The sequence below is a fragment of the Mustela erminea genome, chromosome 13, assembly GCF_009829155.1.
Source record: "Mustela erminea isolate mMusErm1 chromosome 13, mMusErm1.Pri, whole genome shotgun sequence".
Classification (NCBI taxonomy): Eukaryota; Metazoa; Chordata; class Mammalia; order Carnivora; family Mustelidae; genus Mustela; species Mustela erminea.
Window position 1 is genome coordinate 63618636 of NC_045626.1, and position 15971 is coordinate 63634606.

The following is a 15971-nucleotide window of genomic DNA, read 5'->3' on the forward strand; positions in this document are numbered from 1 at the left end:
AAAAAAAAAAGAAATGTAAAATCACTGGTAATTCTACCCCTCCGTAACTGTCAACATTTCGATATATTTTTCTGTATATGATAATCCACATCATTCCTCACGTGATTTACAGAACACTTAGAACATTGTTCATGCTGTTGCTTAGTCTTAGAAAAATACCATTTTTCATGTCTGTATTAGGTTAGATTTTATGAAAGCACTGTTTTTGTAGGTCCAAACTTTGGTTGACTATCACAGTTTCATATGGTTTAACCTAATGTTTCACCAAATGGTGGAATCATTTATTTTCTTAATTTGTCATTTAAATTGTTTCAGATTTTCAATTAATATACATAACACTATAATGAAAGTCTTTTACATCATCTTTGCCTTAAGATTTCTAATTCTTTTTTTTCTTTTTTTAAGATTTTATTTATTTATTTGACAGAGAAAGAAGGAGAGAGCACAAGCAGGGCGAGTGGCAGGCAGAGAGAGAGGGAGAGGCAGGCTCTCCACTGAGCAGAGAGCCCAATGTAGGACTCAGTCGCAGGACCCTGAGATCATGACCCAAGCCGAAGGCAGTCGCTGAACCAACTGAGCCACCAGGCACCCCTAATTCTTCTTTACAGTCATTCCTAAGAGGAAAATGACTGAGACAAAGAATATTACCTCTCTTCAGGTTAGAAGGTGTTTCTTTTTCTGGCTTGTGTATTTGTCCTTTTAAAATCTGCTTTCTTTTGGGCGCCTGGGTGGCTCAGTGGGTTAAGCCGCTGCCTTCTGCTCAGGTCATGATCTCAGGGTCCTGGGATCGAGTCCCACATCCGGCTCTCTGCTCAGCAGGGGGCCTGCTTCCCTTCCTCTCTCTCTGTGATCTCTTCCCTTCCTCTCTCCTGCTGTGATCTCTCTTTGTCAAATAAATAAATAAAATCTTTAAAAAAAAATAAATAAAATCTGCTTTCTTTTTTAAAATTGCAATGGTAGTTGATATTTTCAGAGCAAATCTCAAGCATTATACTTGATGACCTTTGCCAATAAAAGAACACATCAGTATGCCTGGGTGGCTCAGTCAGTTAAGCATCTGCCTTTCGTTCAGGTCATAATCCTGGGGTCTTGGGATCAAGTCCTGTGTCAGGCTCCCTAATCAGTGGGGAGTTTGCTTCTCCTTCTCCCTCTGCCCCTCCCCGCTGCTCGTGCTTGCTAGCTCTCTCTCTCTCAAACAAACAAATCAAATCTAAAAAAAGAAGTCCCACCAGACCATATAAATGTTAACGAGCAACTTCTCCTTGGGTCCATTAACAGAACAGCAAGGTTGGGGCCTCATGGTGTGTCTGAATGCTCTGCTAAGAGGTTCTTGTGGCAGGGATTTTCAAGATTGGCATCACCTCTTTTCCTATTCATATATCATCTAGATTTTTAGTTTCTTTATGTCAAACATTTACCATTGTTTTGTTTTGAAAAAATTTGAATTTTTCCATATATTCAGTAAATTGCTGACTTATTGCTCATTTGCTTCTGCTGGCCACTATTATGGCATATCTAGTAAAAACAGGTACTGTTTGTTGAGCACCTGGTATGTACTGTGTGTAGTTCTGAGTGCTTTACACACATTTGATCTTCTAAAGAACCCTATGGGAGGATTGTAATTGTAGGTGGGTTTGGGTAAACTGCTTTTGGGTGCCACTGGGCATTAGAGACCCATGACTGTTATGACTGAATTACAGACATTAGCTAGTGTGTTTTACCACCTCTGTGTATGCATCATTTTAACTCTTGGTCCTTGGCACATGTATGTTTTGTGTATGATCAATTCAGAATGTAGAGATGATCTTTCTGTGATTTTTTTTTTTTAAAGATTTTATTTATTCATTTGACACAGAGAGATCACAAGTAGGCAGAGAGGCAGGCAGAGAGAGAGAGAGGAGGAAGCAGGCTCCCCGCGGAGCAGAGAACCCGATGCGGGACTCGATCCCAGGACCCTGAGATCATGACCTGAGCCGAAGGCAGCGGCCTAACCCACTGAGCCACCCAGGCGCCCTTTCTGTGATTTTTGAATGGAAAAAAATGTTTTACTGGTTATATAGACTCACTGGGATTTTATACTACTGGTTTATGCCCTATACAGTCATATATATGTATGTTTATATATATATGTGTGTGTGTGTGTGTGTTTATATTTTTTAACTTATGGGGTTTTTTTGTTGTTGTTGTTTGTTTTTGGTCTCATTTTCTAGGTCCAAAAGCTGCTCTGTATGTGCCCAGTAGACTTCCATGGGATCTTCCAGTTGGATGAAAGACGGAGAGATGCAGTGATTGCGTTGGGCATTTTTCTCATTGAATCTGATCTTCAGGTAAGTCTTTACTACATTAAAAGTGTTTCTGCAGTGTAAAAGGGAGAGTGCAATTAGAATTTAAATTTGTACCTGCTTATATTTACCTAAACCAGTACTAAAAGAATGCATATGAACCTAATAAAAGCAGCTAGTGATGGTGAGGCAGAGTGGGTGGAACAGGTGGGAGTAATTTAATTAATTTAATTAATGTACAGCCTCTTAAGAAATTTTGGTTTTTGAACTGTGTGAATAATTAGGTTGTTAAAGTGGTTATTAGTTGTTGTTACTGTGTTTTGTTTGGCTAGAAAGTTAATTAAAATGCTTTGTGAAGTAGTTGTGTGCCCTCCAGAGGAGACTTGATTTTCAATCTAAGGTCAGATGTTCATTCAGATTGAGTAAACATTTTTTTTTCCTTCCAAAAGGACAGTATTCTTTGAGATAATTCTGACATAATACAATCTTTTTTCAGATCTGTTACAGATTTCGGGTACAGTCAGTGGAGCATAGGACTTTTGATCTTGGGGTTGTAAATTCAAGCCCCATATTGGGTGTAGAGATTACTTTAAAATAAAAAAACTTTTTTAAAAAAAACATTTTATTTGTCTTATTTGAGAGAGAGTGAGCGAGTGAGAAAGCCTGAGTGGGGGGAGAAGAGGGACTAGGGAAGCAGACTCCCCGCTGAGCAGGGAGATCCTAGAGGACTCAATGACCCGGGTCCTGGCCTGAGCTGAAGGCAGGCTTTTAACCAACTGGGCACCCAGGTACCTCTAAAAAAATTTTTTTAAATCTTAAAAAAAAAAAAAAAAAGGAACTGTGATAGATATAAGTTTTAGAGTACATGTTAATGTATCTCTTAGAGGTGATTTAAAAATCAGTGTTGTGGCTCCAACAGAAAATGATGTGACCTTTTTTTTCAGTACTTCCCAAAGTTAATTGAAGCAAATGGTTAATCACTGAACATAGAATCTATTATTTGTTTGTTTATTTTTATCATTATCAAGAATCACTTTTAATTCCATGCTATGTTGGGAAAATAAAGATGTTAGATATTTGAATTCTTATGTATCTAAAAATGCTTATATGTCCTGGAAATTCTACTTCAGTAAGGATTAATATTTTTGACAGAGTATTCATACATTTGAAATAAAAATAAGCATTTTAATTTTAGAGCCATAGTTTGAGAATTAAATAGGTTGTTTGATCAAGGCCATATCAAAAACCAAAATTAGATGCATATAAACGGCATTTTAATTATTCTTTTCTATTTTTTTTTTAAAGATTTTATTTATTTATTTGACAGAGAGAAAGATCACAAGTAGGCAGAGAGGCAGGCAGAGAAAGAGGGGGAAGCAGGCTCCCTGCTGAGCAGAGAGCCCAATTTGAGGCTCGATCCCAGGACCCTGAGATCATGACCTGAGCCGAAGGCAGCGGCTTAACCCACTGAGCCACCCAGGCGCCCCTCTTTTCTATTTTTTTAAAGACTTTACTTATTTATTTGACAGAGAGAGACATAGTGAGAGAGGGAACACAAGCAGGAGGAGTGGTGAGGGAGAAGCAAGCTTCCCAAGCAGGGAGCCCAATGCTGGGCTCCATTCCAGGACCCTAGGACCTGAGCCAAAGGCAGATGCTTAACAACTGAGCCACCCAGGCACCCCCATTTTAATTATTCTTCCTATTTATTTATAAATGTGAAAAGAAAGAAAATTTCTACTTTTCTATTTGCAAACTCTTATTCAAATTTAGTATAAATAATTTATAATATATAAATATAAATTTAATATGAATTTAAGAATATAAATTTAATATAAATTATTCAAATTTAATATAAATATAAACTCAATATATTATAAATATATGAAATATAATTTAATATATAAATTTAATATAAATATAATTTTATATAAAATGTAAATTTAATATGAGAAACTGCTATTCAAATGTGTATTAATTGAAAATATCTTTGGCAAACACATTACTTAACAGATTTACCTGTAAGTCCCTTATATTTGTGGTAGGCTTTTTAGGGTGGCAAGGAAGAGACAAATACAAATTACTGTGGTGTAATTTGGGTCCCTGGAAAGGATTGGTGGTACCTGGGGTAGCAGCTCCATGAGCCATGCAGTCTGCCAGTGCTTTTAGAAAGCCCATTGGCCACACCAACACCAGGAGAGGAGTCCAGCAGGCTTCACCAGGCCCCTGAGCCCTAGCAGTCAGTTTTCTCTTGGTTACCTGGTGTTGATATTCCCTGCTTCCAATGAGGATAGGCTGTCGTACTGGGCTCAAGTCCAGTCAGTAGGCTGTTCCGGCCGCAGCCATGGCCACAATAGCAGAAGTCATTTACTGCTTACAGCTTCTGCAATGAGAACACCTGGGGTCCTTCCTCTGTAGGAGCCATGCCTTACACATCCTTTGGACTTTTGTGCCTCTTAATACACTGGGATCCTGGACAGATGTAGCCATCTCCTTTGTTTGATTTAAAGGAAAAGTTGGGGCGCCTGGGTGGCTCAGTGGGTTGGGCCGCTGCCTTCGGCTCAGGTCATGATCTTAGGGTCCTGGGATCGAGTCCCACATCGGGCTCTTTGCTCAGTGGGGAGCCTGCTTCCTCCTCTCTCTCTCTCTGCCTGCCTCTCTGCCTACTTGTGATCTCTCTCTGTCAAATAAATAAATAAAATCTTAAAAAAAAATAAAAATAAAGGAAAAATTGTTTTGTTTTGTTTTTAAAGATTTTATTTATTTATTTGACAAAGAAATCACAAGTAGGCAGAGAGGCAGGCAGAGGGAGGGGTAAGCAGGCTCCCCGCTGAGCAGAGAGCCTGACTTGGGGCTTAATCCCAGGACCCTGAGATCATGACCTGAGTCATAGGCAGAGGCTTAACCCACTGAGCCACCCAGCCGCCCCAAAGTTGTTTTGTTTTTGCTAAAGAAAGTTCTCTATTTGCTGTGGTTATGTATTGTGGTGTAAAAAACTACTCCTTAATATGACAGGTTGGTTTTTGGTTTTGCTTTTTTCTCATGAATCTCCAATTTAGATGGCGTACAGAAGAGTCACTGTCTCTGCTCCATTCAGTGTCACCTAGAGTGGCTTGAAGGCTAGGGGCTGGAATCACCTGAAGGCTCATTGATGCACATGTGTGTGGGTTGATCCTGGCTATTGGCTGGGACCTAAGCTGGGGCACTCAGCCAGAGCACCCCTATATTCATGGCCTCTCCATGTGGCCTGGGCTCTGTCACTCCGTCACAGTGTAATGTCTGGGTCCTGAGGGCATGTGTCCTGAGAAAAAGCCAGATGGATGCTGTACTGTCTTCTTTAGCCTGGGAAGTTAGTCTCTTGAACTACAGTTGACCCTTGAACAACATAGGATTTAGGGGCACTGACCCCCCTGTGCAGCTGAAAATCCACGTATAATTTTTTAACTCCCCCAGAACATAACTACTAATAGCCTACTGCTCACCAGAAGCCTTACCAAAAACAATAAAGCTAGAGAAAATGGGTTTTTAAAAATATTTTATTTATTTGACAGAGAGAGATCACAGGTAGGCAGAGAGACAGGGGAGGCAGACTCTTCCTGCTGAGCAGAGAGAGCCCGATGCAGGGCTCGATCCCAGGACCCTGAGATCATGACCTGAGCCAAAGGCAGAGGCTTAACCTTCTGAGCCACCCAGGCGCCCTGAGGAAATGTTATTTAGAAGACTGTAAGCAAGAGAAAATACATTTACAGTACTATTAAAAACCCATATGTAGGGGCGCCTGGGTGGCTCAGTGGGTTGAGGCCTCTGCCTTCGGCTCAGGCCATGGTTCCAGGGTCCTGGGATCGAGCCCCACATCGGGCTCTCTGCTCGGCAGGGAACCTGCTTCCTTCTCTCTCTCTCTCTCTCTCTGCCTACCTGTGATCTCTATCTGTCAAACAAATAAATAAAAAAATCTTAAAAAAAAAAAAAAACCCATATGTAAGTGGACCTGTGCACTTCAAACACATGTTGTTCAAGAGTCAACTGTACTTTTTTTTTTTTTTTTAAGATTTTATTTATTTCTTTGACACAGAGAGATCACACATAGGCAGAGAGGCAGGCAGAAAGAAAGGGGGAAGCAGGCTCCCTGATGAGCAGAGAGCCTGATGCAGGGCTCAATCCCAGAACCCTGAGATCATGACCTGAGCCAAAGGCAGAGGCTTAACATGCTGAGCCACCCAGGCGCCCTCAATTGTACTTTCAAACAACACAGCAAGTCACTAAGGCAGCCCATTTTCCAGGGGAGTTGAATTTGACTACATTTCTGTGGAAGGAGTGTCACAGAATTTGGAACCATGTTTTCAGTATTACCACATGTTTTGCTTTGTTTTCAGTACTTCAGAACATCAAATAGTATTCCCCTTCTCAGCAGCACACTTACCTAACCCTTAACTGGAATGGTTATAACTAGGAAAACAACCAGAAGAGTCAGTCATGGAAGGTTCTGAAGTGACATGTTAACTGGCTAGTTTGGAAACTAGAAGGAAGTAGATTTTTTATTGGCAAATTATGGCCATAAAGTCTAATGCTTAGTTTGGGAGAAGCAAAAGGAAATATTAAATAGAAAATTAAAAAAAGAAAAGAGGACAAGGACCATGAATAACAGAAGCATCACTAAGTTTAGAAGCTTGTGGCTGTGACCCTCCCTCAGCCTAGTGGATCTGAGCCTGGGACTCACTGTAGGGTTTGGGGGCTCTCTCTGAACACTCTCGCTGAGGGCGTATTTGAGAGTGTGTGCGTACATAAACCTTTTTCTGCAGAGGCCATCATGGGGTCCCAGCCCCCAGTAAGGGCCAGAGCAAGGCTGGACATTCAGTGGCAGAAGGGCAGGTTTTAGCCCTTCCTTAGGCACCTCTGGTGCAGGCTGGTGGGATAACCTCCAGATGCCACCTGCTGCTGCTGCCACGTGGAAACAGGAAGGGTGCCCTGCCATGCGAACATCCATCTTTGAGATGGTGAGGATGCAAATGCTTTGCTTTGGGCTTAGTACAAAAAAACTACCAGCTGCACATTGTATTAAATGTATTTTTTTTCCTTTTTAAGCACAAAGATTCTGTGGTTCCTTACCTTCTTCGACTGCTTAAAGGACTTCCAAAAGTGTATTGGGTAGAAGAAAGCACAGCTCGGAAAGGCAGAGGTAATGTGTAAATTTTCCCCTCAATTCAGGGAATGGCATGTATGCTCACAGTCTGTATGAATCAGCTGTTTAATGATATTAATGCATCAGGTACAATATTTCTAGCTAGTTCCACTCTTGGCTGTGAGACAACTGCCTGTCTGTAGCAGCATGGGCTGTGCTTACTCCTTGTTGTCCAGAGCCCATGGTCAAGGGGAGGTGGGGGCAAGGCTGAGAAAACCGGCTTTGCATTGCATTCTAGGAGTGAACAGGAGCTTGGAGACCTTCAGGAACCTTTTCTCATGTCTCATGTCTCCTTGCCAGAATTGGTTCCCCTGCCCATCCCTGTCTATTACCCTTAGACAAATAGGTTCACTCTTGGAGTGAATCCATTTCTCCAAATTGCATTGCTGCTACTCTAAAAGGAAGGATGTGATGGATGTCCAGGACTTAAACACCATGTTCACTGTAAATAGTTTATCATTTTGTTGCTGTTGCTGAGTTTTATTTAAATTTATTACCTTTAAAAAATGGTATATAAGTCCACTATGTGCCAGGCATTGTGCTAAGCACTTGCAACACTGATGTTTTTAGGTATTGATTTCCCAAGACTCCCATATCAGTTTGGAACACCTCCAACATTCTAGAGATCATGACCCTGGAGACCAAAGTTTTCTTATAATCTCCCTGTGTGTGGCCGAGGCCCACCTTCAGACATAGCAGGGGGTTGGAGCCTATAAAGATGGCCTTGTCCTTTTCATTGGTGGCGTGGCCCCAATTTGTTGGATGGGTTCAGCCGCTATAGATAGGTTTTACTGTTCTCATGAACATCCTGCTTGTGCCTAATTCTCTTGTCCTTTGGATTTCATCATTTCTGGTAACCTACTGTGCCTAAAACTGACAGACCCCAGATTATGCATGTATCCTGGCATTTAAGGGGCTACAATTTTTTTCTTTTTAATTAATTTATCTTTAAAGATTTTATTTATTTACTTGACAGAGAGAGACAGAGAGGGAACATAAGCAGGAGGAGTGGGAGAGGGAGAAGCAGGCTTCCCACTAAGCAGGGAGCCCGATGCGGAGCTCAATGCCAGGACCCTGGGATCATGCCCTGAGCCAAAGGCAGACGCTTAACGACTGAGCCACCCAGGCACCCTTACAGTTTTTTTATTGAAAGGTAGTTGGCAATACAATATCATATCATATTATATTAGTTCCCGACATGTAACATAGTGATTCGATGTTTATATACATTACAAAGTGATCACAATGATAAACCAGCTTTCCTCTGTCAGTCTGTCACCACACCAAGTCATTACCTGTTACTGACAATATTCCCCATGTTTTACATTGTATCCTTATGTCTTCTTTGCTTTAGAACTGGAAGTTTGTACCTTTTAGTCCCCTTTCTCTATTTTGCCCATCCTCCCACCCTAAAGGACGACAGATTAAATAGAAAGCATTGCTAGAAAGTCAGATATCTCTGTCCACCACTGTTGTCTAATTTGGGGAGAAGCAGAATACCAGCAGAAGCTGTTTCTGTTTTCTTTTCTTTCAAAGAAAATATCACTTCTATGTGCATGGACTTTCACTAGAATGAAAGTTTTAGCACTGTTGGAAACATTGTTAGAGATACATAAATCTCCAATCATTAGGCAGCATTTCACTCTTTTTTAGTTTTTTATTAAGGCAGTATAAATTATGCTTTTAAACTCTAGAGGAGTAGTTCTCAAAGTGCCATCCGGGACTAGCAGCACCAGCAACACCTGGGAACTTGTCAGAAATGCAGATTCTTAGTCCCCACATCACAGCTACTGAATTAGAACCCAGGGGCTAGGGAAGCTGGCAGTCTGCCTTTTAATAAGCCTGCAGATGATTCTGATCACACTCAAGTGTAAGAAGAACCTAGAGCTGCATCTTAAAATTATAGGTACAGAAGTGAATGTGTAACAATCTTCTGCCATGTACTATGAATAGATCTTGGTTAAATATTCAATATTCAAAATTGATTTAGTATTTAATAGCGATTAGACCTATACAGGAGTGATTTTTTTTTTAAAAGATTTTATTTATCTATCTGACAGACAGAGATCACAAGTAGGCAGAGAGGCAGGCAGAGAGAGAGGAGGAAGCAGGCTCCCCGCAGAGCAGAGAGCCCGATGTGGGGCTCGATCCCAGAACCCCGAGAGCACGACCCAAGCCGAAGGCAGAGGCTTCAACCCACTGAGACACCCAGTACAGGAGTGATTTTGATATTTTTAAGGTGCATGCCATCAAAGCACTGGTTAGCTTTTAGTCTTTTAGGTACAGTGATCCCTTCCCGACCCTGAGGCCAGGCTCCGGAGAACCTCTCTATGAAGAGGTCGGTAGCGGAAGGGCTTAAAAACCTATTAGGAATAGAGCAAATCTTTGGAAGCTCTTAAGATTTTCTCCACTTGTCAAAATAAAGCAGAAAAGAAATATAAACATATAATTCAGTTTAAAGTGGTAGTAATTGGGTAGCCTCCATATACCATCTCTTATACTTTACCAAGATTGGTTTCTCATCCTGGGTAGAAATCTAGGTCAGGAATAAAAAATGGAGACTGTATAATCTCAAGCTATAAATTAGCCCAGAAACATTTAAGTTTATTGAACCAAAGCATTCTATTAAAAGAAAAGTTAAAGGTATTTCTCAGCAACCATGTTGGGCCCATAGCTATTCTTTTGAGGTTCACCTCAGTGAGGGCAGCCATCCCTGTAAACTGGTCCCTTAGCAGGCCCCGTGAGAGAGGGAATTTACAGATCACATGGCCAGTAGGGGTGGCCCGGTGTCTCAGCGGTAATGATCTGACTCGCGTCTGTGTGCCTTCCAGCCACCCTCCCGGTTGCAGAGAGCTTCAGCTTCTGCTTGGTCACTTTGCTGTCTGATGTGGCTTATAGGGACCCCTCCCTTAGGGATGAGGTAAGTGCATGGTGAATTGGAGTGCATTTCTTTCTTTTTTTTTAAGATTTTATTTATTTATTTTTTATTTGAGAGAGAGAGAGAGAAAATGAGCACAAGCAGGGGGAGGGGCAGAGGGAGAGGAAGAAGCGGAGTCCCTGCTGAGCAAGGGAGCTCAATCCCAGGACCCCAAGATCATGACCTGAGCTGAAGGCAGACATTTAACTGACTGAGCCATCCAGGCGTCCCTGGAGTGCATTTGTACACAATCAAGAGTCCCAAAGTAACGAAAAGAGTAAAAAACCTTTGAAGTGATCAGGTTGTTTCAGTTGATTTATTTTGTACTAACACACCTAAAAAACGTTGAATACTTGCCTACAGTACTTTGCAGGTTACCCAGTGACCTCATTGACTGTTTCTCATTAAGCTTTCCCCGTGGTCCTGTGGGGTTGGCAGGTCGGCAGCCAAAAGCAGATGCCCCTCACTTTCCTGACTCTGTTGGGGATTCATTCATGGAAGGGAATTATCTAGATAGTTGAAATTATATTCAGATTTTAAGTGCTCAGATTTTTTTTCATTTTAGTTTATTTTGTTGAAATGTTACTTAAATGCCTTTCAGACTCTTCTTCTTAAAGAATACAATCAGAATCTAAACTTTTTCTTAATCAGATTTTTTTTTTTTTGAAAATCAGTTCGTATATGCTGGTATCCTCAGTTCCTGCCAAGGAGTGCCAGGTGCTTATCTATATGTTAAATGTTCCCAGTTAGCTATGCTTTTTGAGTTCTTGTATCTGTTTTTTAATTTTTAAAGTCTCTTTACTTAATAGAACTGTAAATTTTGTTGAGAGTATTTCTGCCATTAATGTTCTTTTCCATCTTTCTTTCCTAGTTTAGGTTCTTTATTTATAGGTTGACCAAAGAGATAACTAAATATATTAGAATTGTAGATCATTATTTCAGAAGTTAACAGGCTGTAAGTTAAGGGCTTTTTTATAAATAACATTTATCAAAACATCAATACTAAAGATGATGGCATAACTTTAATATATGAAATGGAGAAAGTCTTGCTTTTCAAATCTTCATATATTATTCAGCATCGTTTAACATCAGCAACATGTCAGAAATTTACCTTGATTGGGAACACATTATAGGAGAACAATTTTATTCTCTTCTTTGCCTGGGGTTTCCTCCAAGACTGGTAGTAGAGGAAAATAAGGTAGATGGAATCTAGTTGATCTTCAACAAGGCATTAGAGAAAAACCCTCCTGAAATCCTAGATCTAGAATACGGGCTAAAGGTCAAAACAATTTGGAAGGTTTGTGGAGCTGTCTGGACTACCCCAGAGGGTGCTGACCCAGCAGAAGCCTCCCCTAGCCTCCCCTCCACCTCTTACTATTGAAGCAAAACAAGCCAGGGCCATAAATGAAGATTCAGAAAGCAAGTTGGTTTCATTTATAGATGACACAATGCTGGGAATCAGAGACCAGAACAATGAACGAAAGCTAATCCCCTGAGCTTTGGTGGCGTCAGTGACAGGCAAAAAATACCAACAACATCAGTAGTGGTGTAGAAAAGATTCAAGTATTTTAGGTATCTGTAAGCTCTTTGAGCCAGCAGAGTGAAGCAGCTGGCTAAAAGCTGACGTCATGTGGATGGAAGTCTAGAATATGTTTAGAGTGTGGTGATTACTCAGGATGAGTCCCAACATCCCTGGAATATGAATGTATTTCCCTGAGCACCACAATTTGAGACTGTTTTTGACACGTGGGACTACCGTGAAATCAGAAGCAGGCACTCAGCATCGTAAAGTACTGTAGTCCTAAGGAATGGGTTGAAAGAATTAGGGGTATTTGCCACAAAAAGAGATTTGGGGGCCTATCACCTGTTTCTGGAATATGGAAAAAGGAGTGGCTCCAAGGGCCAGAGGTCACAAGCCCCACAGGACAATATTGGCCCACAGTTAGGGGGCACTCTGGACCAACCCAGGAGGGCCGGTTTCTGTCCCTGGAAGTTCAGCTGATTGGCCACTCACCAGAGCTGTCATTCAGGGATATATGTATCAGATATGGGTATGAAGATAGTGTGTAAAGCTCCTTCTAATTCTGAATGAATTTTTTGAGACTTACCTGATTTTGTTTATAAATTTGTCTTTTCTGTTTCTGTGGCTATTACAGATTTTAGAGGCACTTTTGCAGGTTTTGCATGTCCTTTTGGGAATGTGCCAGGCGTTGGAGATTCAAGAAAAAGGTATGAATATAAATCTGAGGCTTTTTTTTTTCCTTAATGACTTTGTGATTACTTTTTTTCCTTTGCTTTTCCCAGTGTTCTTTTTTGTGCTTTACTGTTTGTGTACCTGATGGATGAAACCTTCCTGTATTAGTTTGCCTTTGTTGTGTATTAGCTAAAAGGCCACCTGGGAGTCATGAGCACAGCTCTGCTCCCTGAATACCAAGTGACCTTAGACAAGTCACCTCACCCTTTTTGGGCCTCAGTTTCTTCGTTTATAACATGCCCAGCTGCCTCTAGTGTAAGGCTACCAACCTAATCCGAGGAGGACAACATATATTAAGTATAGTAAAGGTACCTGATAATAGAACTACCTGTGTTACTGATTTGGGTGTACCATGCCTAGACTGAGACCTCCCAGAGAGAACAGCTGTGTGTGACAAAGATGTAGTCTGGAGTTGTTGTTCATGTCAGCCTGTTGATGTGGCTTGTTTTGACCCACATTTGCTAGGGGGTGGGTTGTGAGATGTCAGCCAGCGTTACCAGCTGGTGCAGCACAACTCGCTCCCGGGCAGCCTTTTGATACTGGAACATTTTCACTTTGTCTCTAGAATATCTTTGCAAATACGCCATCCCATGCCTGATCGGAATCTCACGAGCATTTGGGCGTTACAGCAACACGGAAGAGTCTCTGCTTTCAAAACTGTTCCCCAAAGTCCCTCCTCATTCCCTCCGAGTCCCTGAGGAGCTTGAAGGTGTGCGGAGGCGATCCTTCAATGACTTCCGCTCCATCCTCCCCAGCAATTTGCTGACGGTGTGTCAGGAGGGCACCCTGAAGAGGAAGACCAGCAGTGTGTCCAGCATCTCTCAGGTGGGGCTGTGCGCCTGGGAGGCAGGCATAGAGGTCAGCTCTTCTTAAGTGCTCACTCGAAGAAAATCTCACTGGCATGCTCTCTGAGGAAATTCATGAAACTGGAAAGGTTCTCACTAGAATTCTGTGTAATAATACATGGGCTTGCTTTGGCCTTTTAAGATTTATAAGTGATTTCATCTCCTAGTCATCTCCTAGTATTTTTTTCCCTAGCAGTTGGGTGCCAAGCTCTATTCTGAGTAGGAGACAGTTGGTACCTTTAAGAAGTACGTAATTGACTCAGGGAGACAAGCTAAGTGCTAAGGGAGACAAGACACCAAGTGCTAAGAATAATTCAACTCACTAAAGAAGTATAAAATCTATGGCTAAGCACGAAGAAATTAGGGACATGGTATACAGTAGAGAACACTTAGCTAAGGTGGGCTTCAGGGAGGAGGTAAGGTGTGGACCAGGACTGGAGGTACAAACATTGGGCTGGCAGGGAGAATCTTGTCTAAGGAGAAACTGACAGCAGTTTGGCCTTTCCTAATCTGTAAGGTGGTTTTGTGTTTCAGGTCAGCCCTGAACGCGGAATGCCTCCTCCCAGCTCCCCTGGAGGATCTGCCTTTCACTACTTTGAAGGTGGGCTTCACCTTTCTGACAGGAAAATTGACCTGGTACTTGGAGAGCAGGTTCACTGTGACTTACCATGATGTAAAAGATGCTAATAATTACACTCTGCTGTCATGCATCTAGAGAGTCAAACTTTTAGAAAGCATTTACTCTCTATTTTTGTTTAAACTTCTTAATTTTAAAATATTTCAAGGGTGCAGTAAAGTGCAGATGATAATATACAGACTCTCAGGGTGCCTGGGTGGCTCAGTGGATTAAAGCCTATGCCTTCAGCTCAGGTTATGATCTCAGGGTCCCGGGATTGACCACTGCATTGGGCTCTCTGCTCAGCAGGGAGCCTGCTTCCCCCTCTCTCTCTGCCTACTTGTGATCTCTCTCTCTCTGCCAAATAAATAAAAATCTTAAAAAATATATATATATACACAGAGGTTCATGTGTCTATCATCAAAATTTTAATAAATTAACCTGTGAAAGCACTGGTTTTCAGGTGGAAGTACTCATGGTAGGCCCTGCTTTTTTTTGTTTTAAAGTCATTAATTATGTAAATAATATTTTTTTTAAATGTAATAATGATACAAGTAGTACTTTTTTTTTTTACAAGTAGTACTTTTTTATAGAGCTTTGTGGATCACAAAGCATTTTCACATAATTTACTGAATTAGATTCATAGGATAGCCTTGTACAGTGTCAGCCATGTGGTAAAATCGCCTCTACCTTATTTTTGAGAGAAGTAAGACTCAGTTAAGTGATAGATTAAGTGATAGGAAGTGGGGAAACCAGAATGTTATATCTATTACATTTTTGGATCATGCTAATTACTAAAAGAGCATTTCTCAATAGGATCTTAAAAGATGTGAGGGGAATTAAAAGGAAAAAAAAAAACGAGAGAATCTGAACTCAAATAAATGTGGGCAGCTTTGCCTAGAGTGTCTCTTAGCTGTGTGAGAATGTACCCTGTGTTATAGTCTGTGTGTATGTTGGAATGTAAAAGCCAAGCTCACTCACTCAAAATCCTGCTGCTTCCAGAGAGAACCACTTGTGGTTGAATTATCCCTCTAGGCTTTATTTATTTATTTATTTATTTTAAGATTTTATTTATTTATTTGACACAGAGAGAGACAGTGACAGAGATAGTAAGAGAGAGCACAAGCAGGAGGAGAGGCAGAGGGAGAGGGAGAAACAGGCTTCCCACTGAGCAGGGATGTGGGGCTTGATCCCAGGATCCTGAGATCATGACCTGAGCTGAAGGCAGACGCTTAACCAGCTGAGCCACCCAGGTGCCCCTCCCTCCAGGCTTTAAACAACCCCTGCCACCTGTCTGTCCTTGGGGCATCTGAAGACAGCCATGGTGTACCCTTGAAGGCTTTGCTTTCCCTGGTGAACAGCTCTTCTGATCTCTCTGCTTATGGGCCCCTCTTCATTGGGGCAGCCCTCCTTGGTGCACTTCCAGAGAGTGCCCAGGATGGGGGTGCACCTAGGTGTGGGCCACATGTGTGAACTTTCTGCACTCATCCAGCAGAGACAGACTGAGCAGGACTCTGTGCTGGCCTCTTTGCTTCAGCAGTGAGCTCTGCTCCTGCTCTTGAAAGTATACCTCATTGTCAAGACAAGCAGGCCAAGACACTGTTCCTTCCTTTTCTGCTCCAGTACCTCCTGTTCGACTCTGATTTTTCTTTTGTTTTCAAGATTTTATTTTTAAGTAATCTCTGCACCCAACATGGGGCTCGAACTCACAACCCCAAGATCAAGAGCTGCATGCCTTACTGACTGAGCCAGCCCAGCACCCCAAGTCTGGTTTTTCTTGCAGTTGGTCTTTCTTCTCTTTCCAGGGCCTTTTCTACGGATCTGTAAGAATGTTTTTAAAGAGTTTTTTAAAAAAATGTTTTTAAAGAGTTATTTCTTAAA

The 15971-nt window shown here is 41.6% G+C and overlaps 1 protein-coding gene across 1 annotated transcript in view; it reads left to right on the forward strand.

Moving 5' to 3' along the window:
- PI4KA (phosphatidylinositol 4-kinase alpha) overlaps nucleotides 1-15971 on the forward strand; it is a 117578-nt gene that overhangs the window by 17888 nt on the left and 83719 nt on the right. Inside the window, exons 2-7 of the mRNA XM_032310247.1 lie at nucleotides 2211-2327; nucleotides 7362-7455; nucleotides 10290-10378; nucleotides 12532-12604; nucleotides 13195-13454; nucleotides 14009-14075. Coding sequence (XP_032166138.1) covers nucleotides 2211-2327; nucleotides 7362-7455; nucleotides 10290-10378; nucleotides 12532-12604; nucleotides 13195-13454; nucleotides 14009-14075 — 700 coding nt within the window. The remainder of the gene's footprint in view (nucleotides 1-2210; nucleotides 2328-7361; nucleotides 7456-10289; nucleotides 10379-12531; nucleotides 12605-13194; nucleotides 13455-14008; nucleotides 14076-15971) is intronic.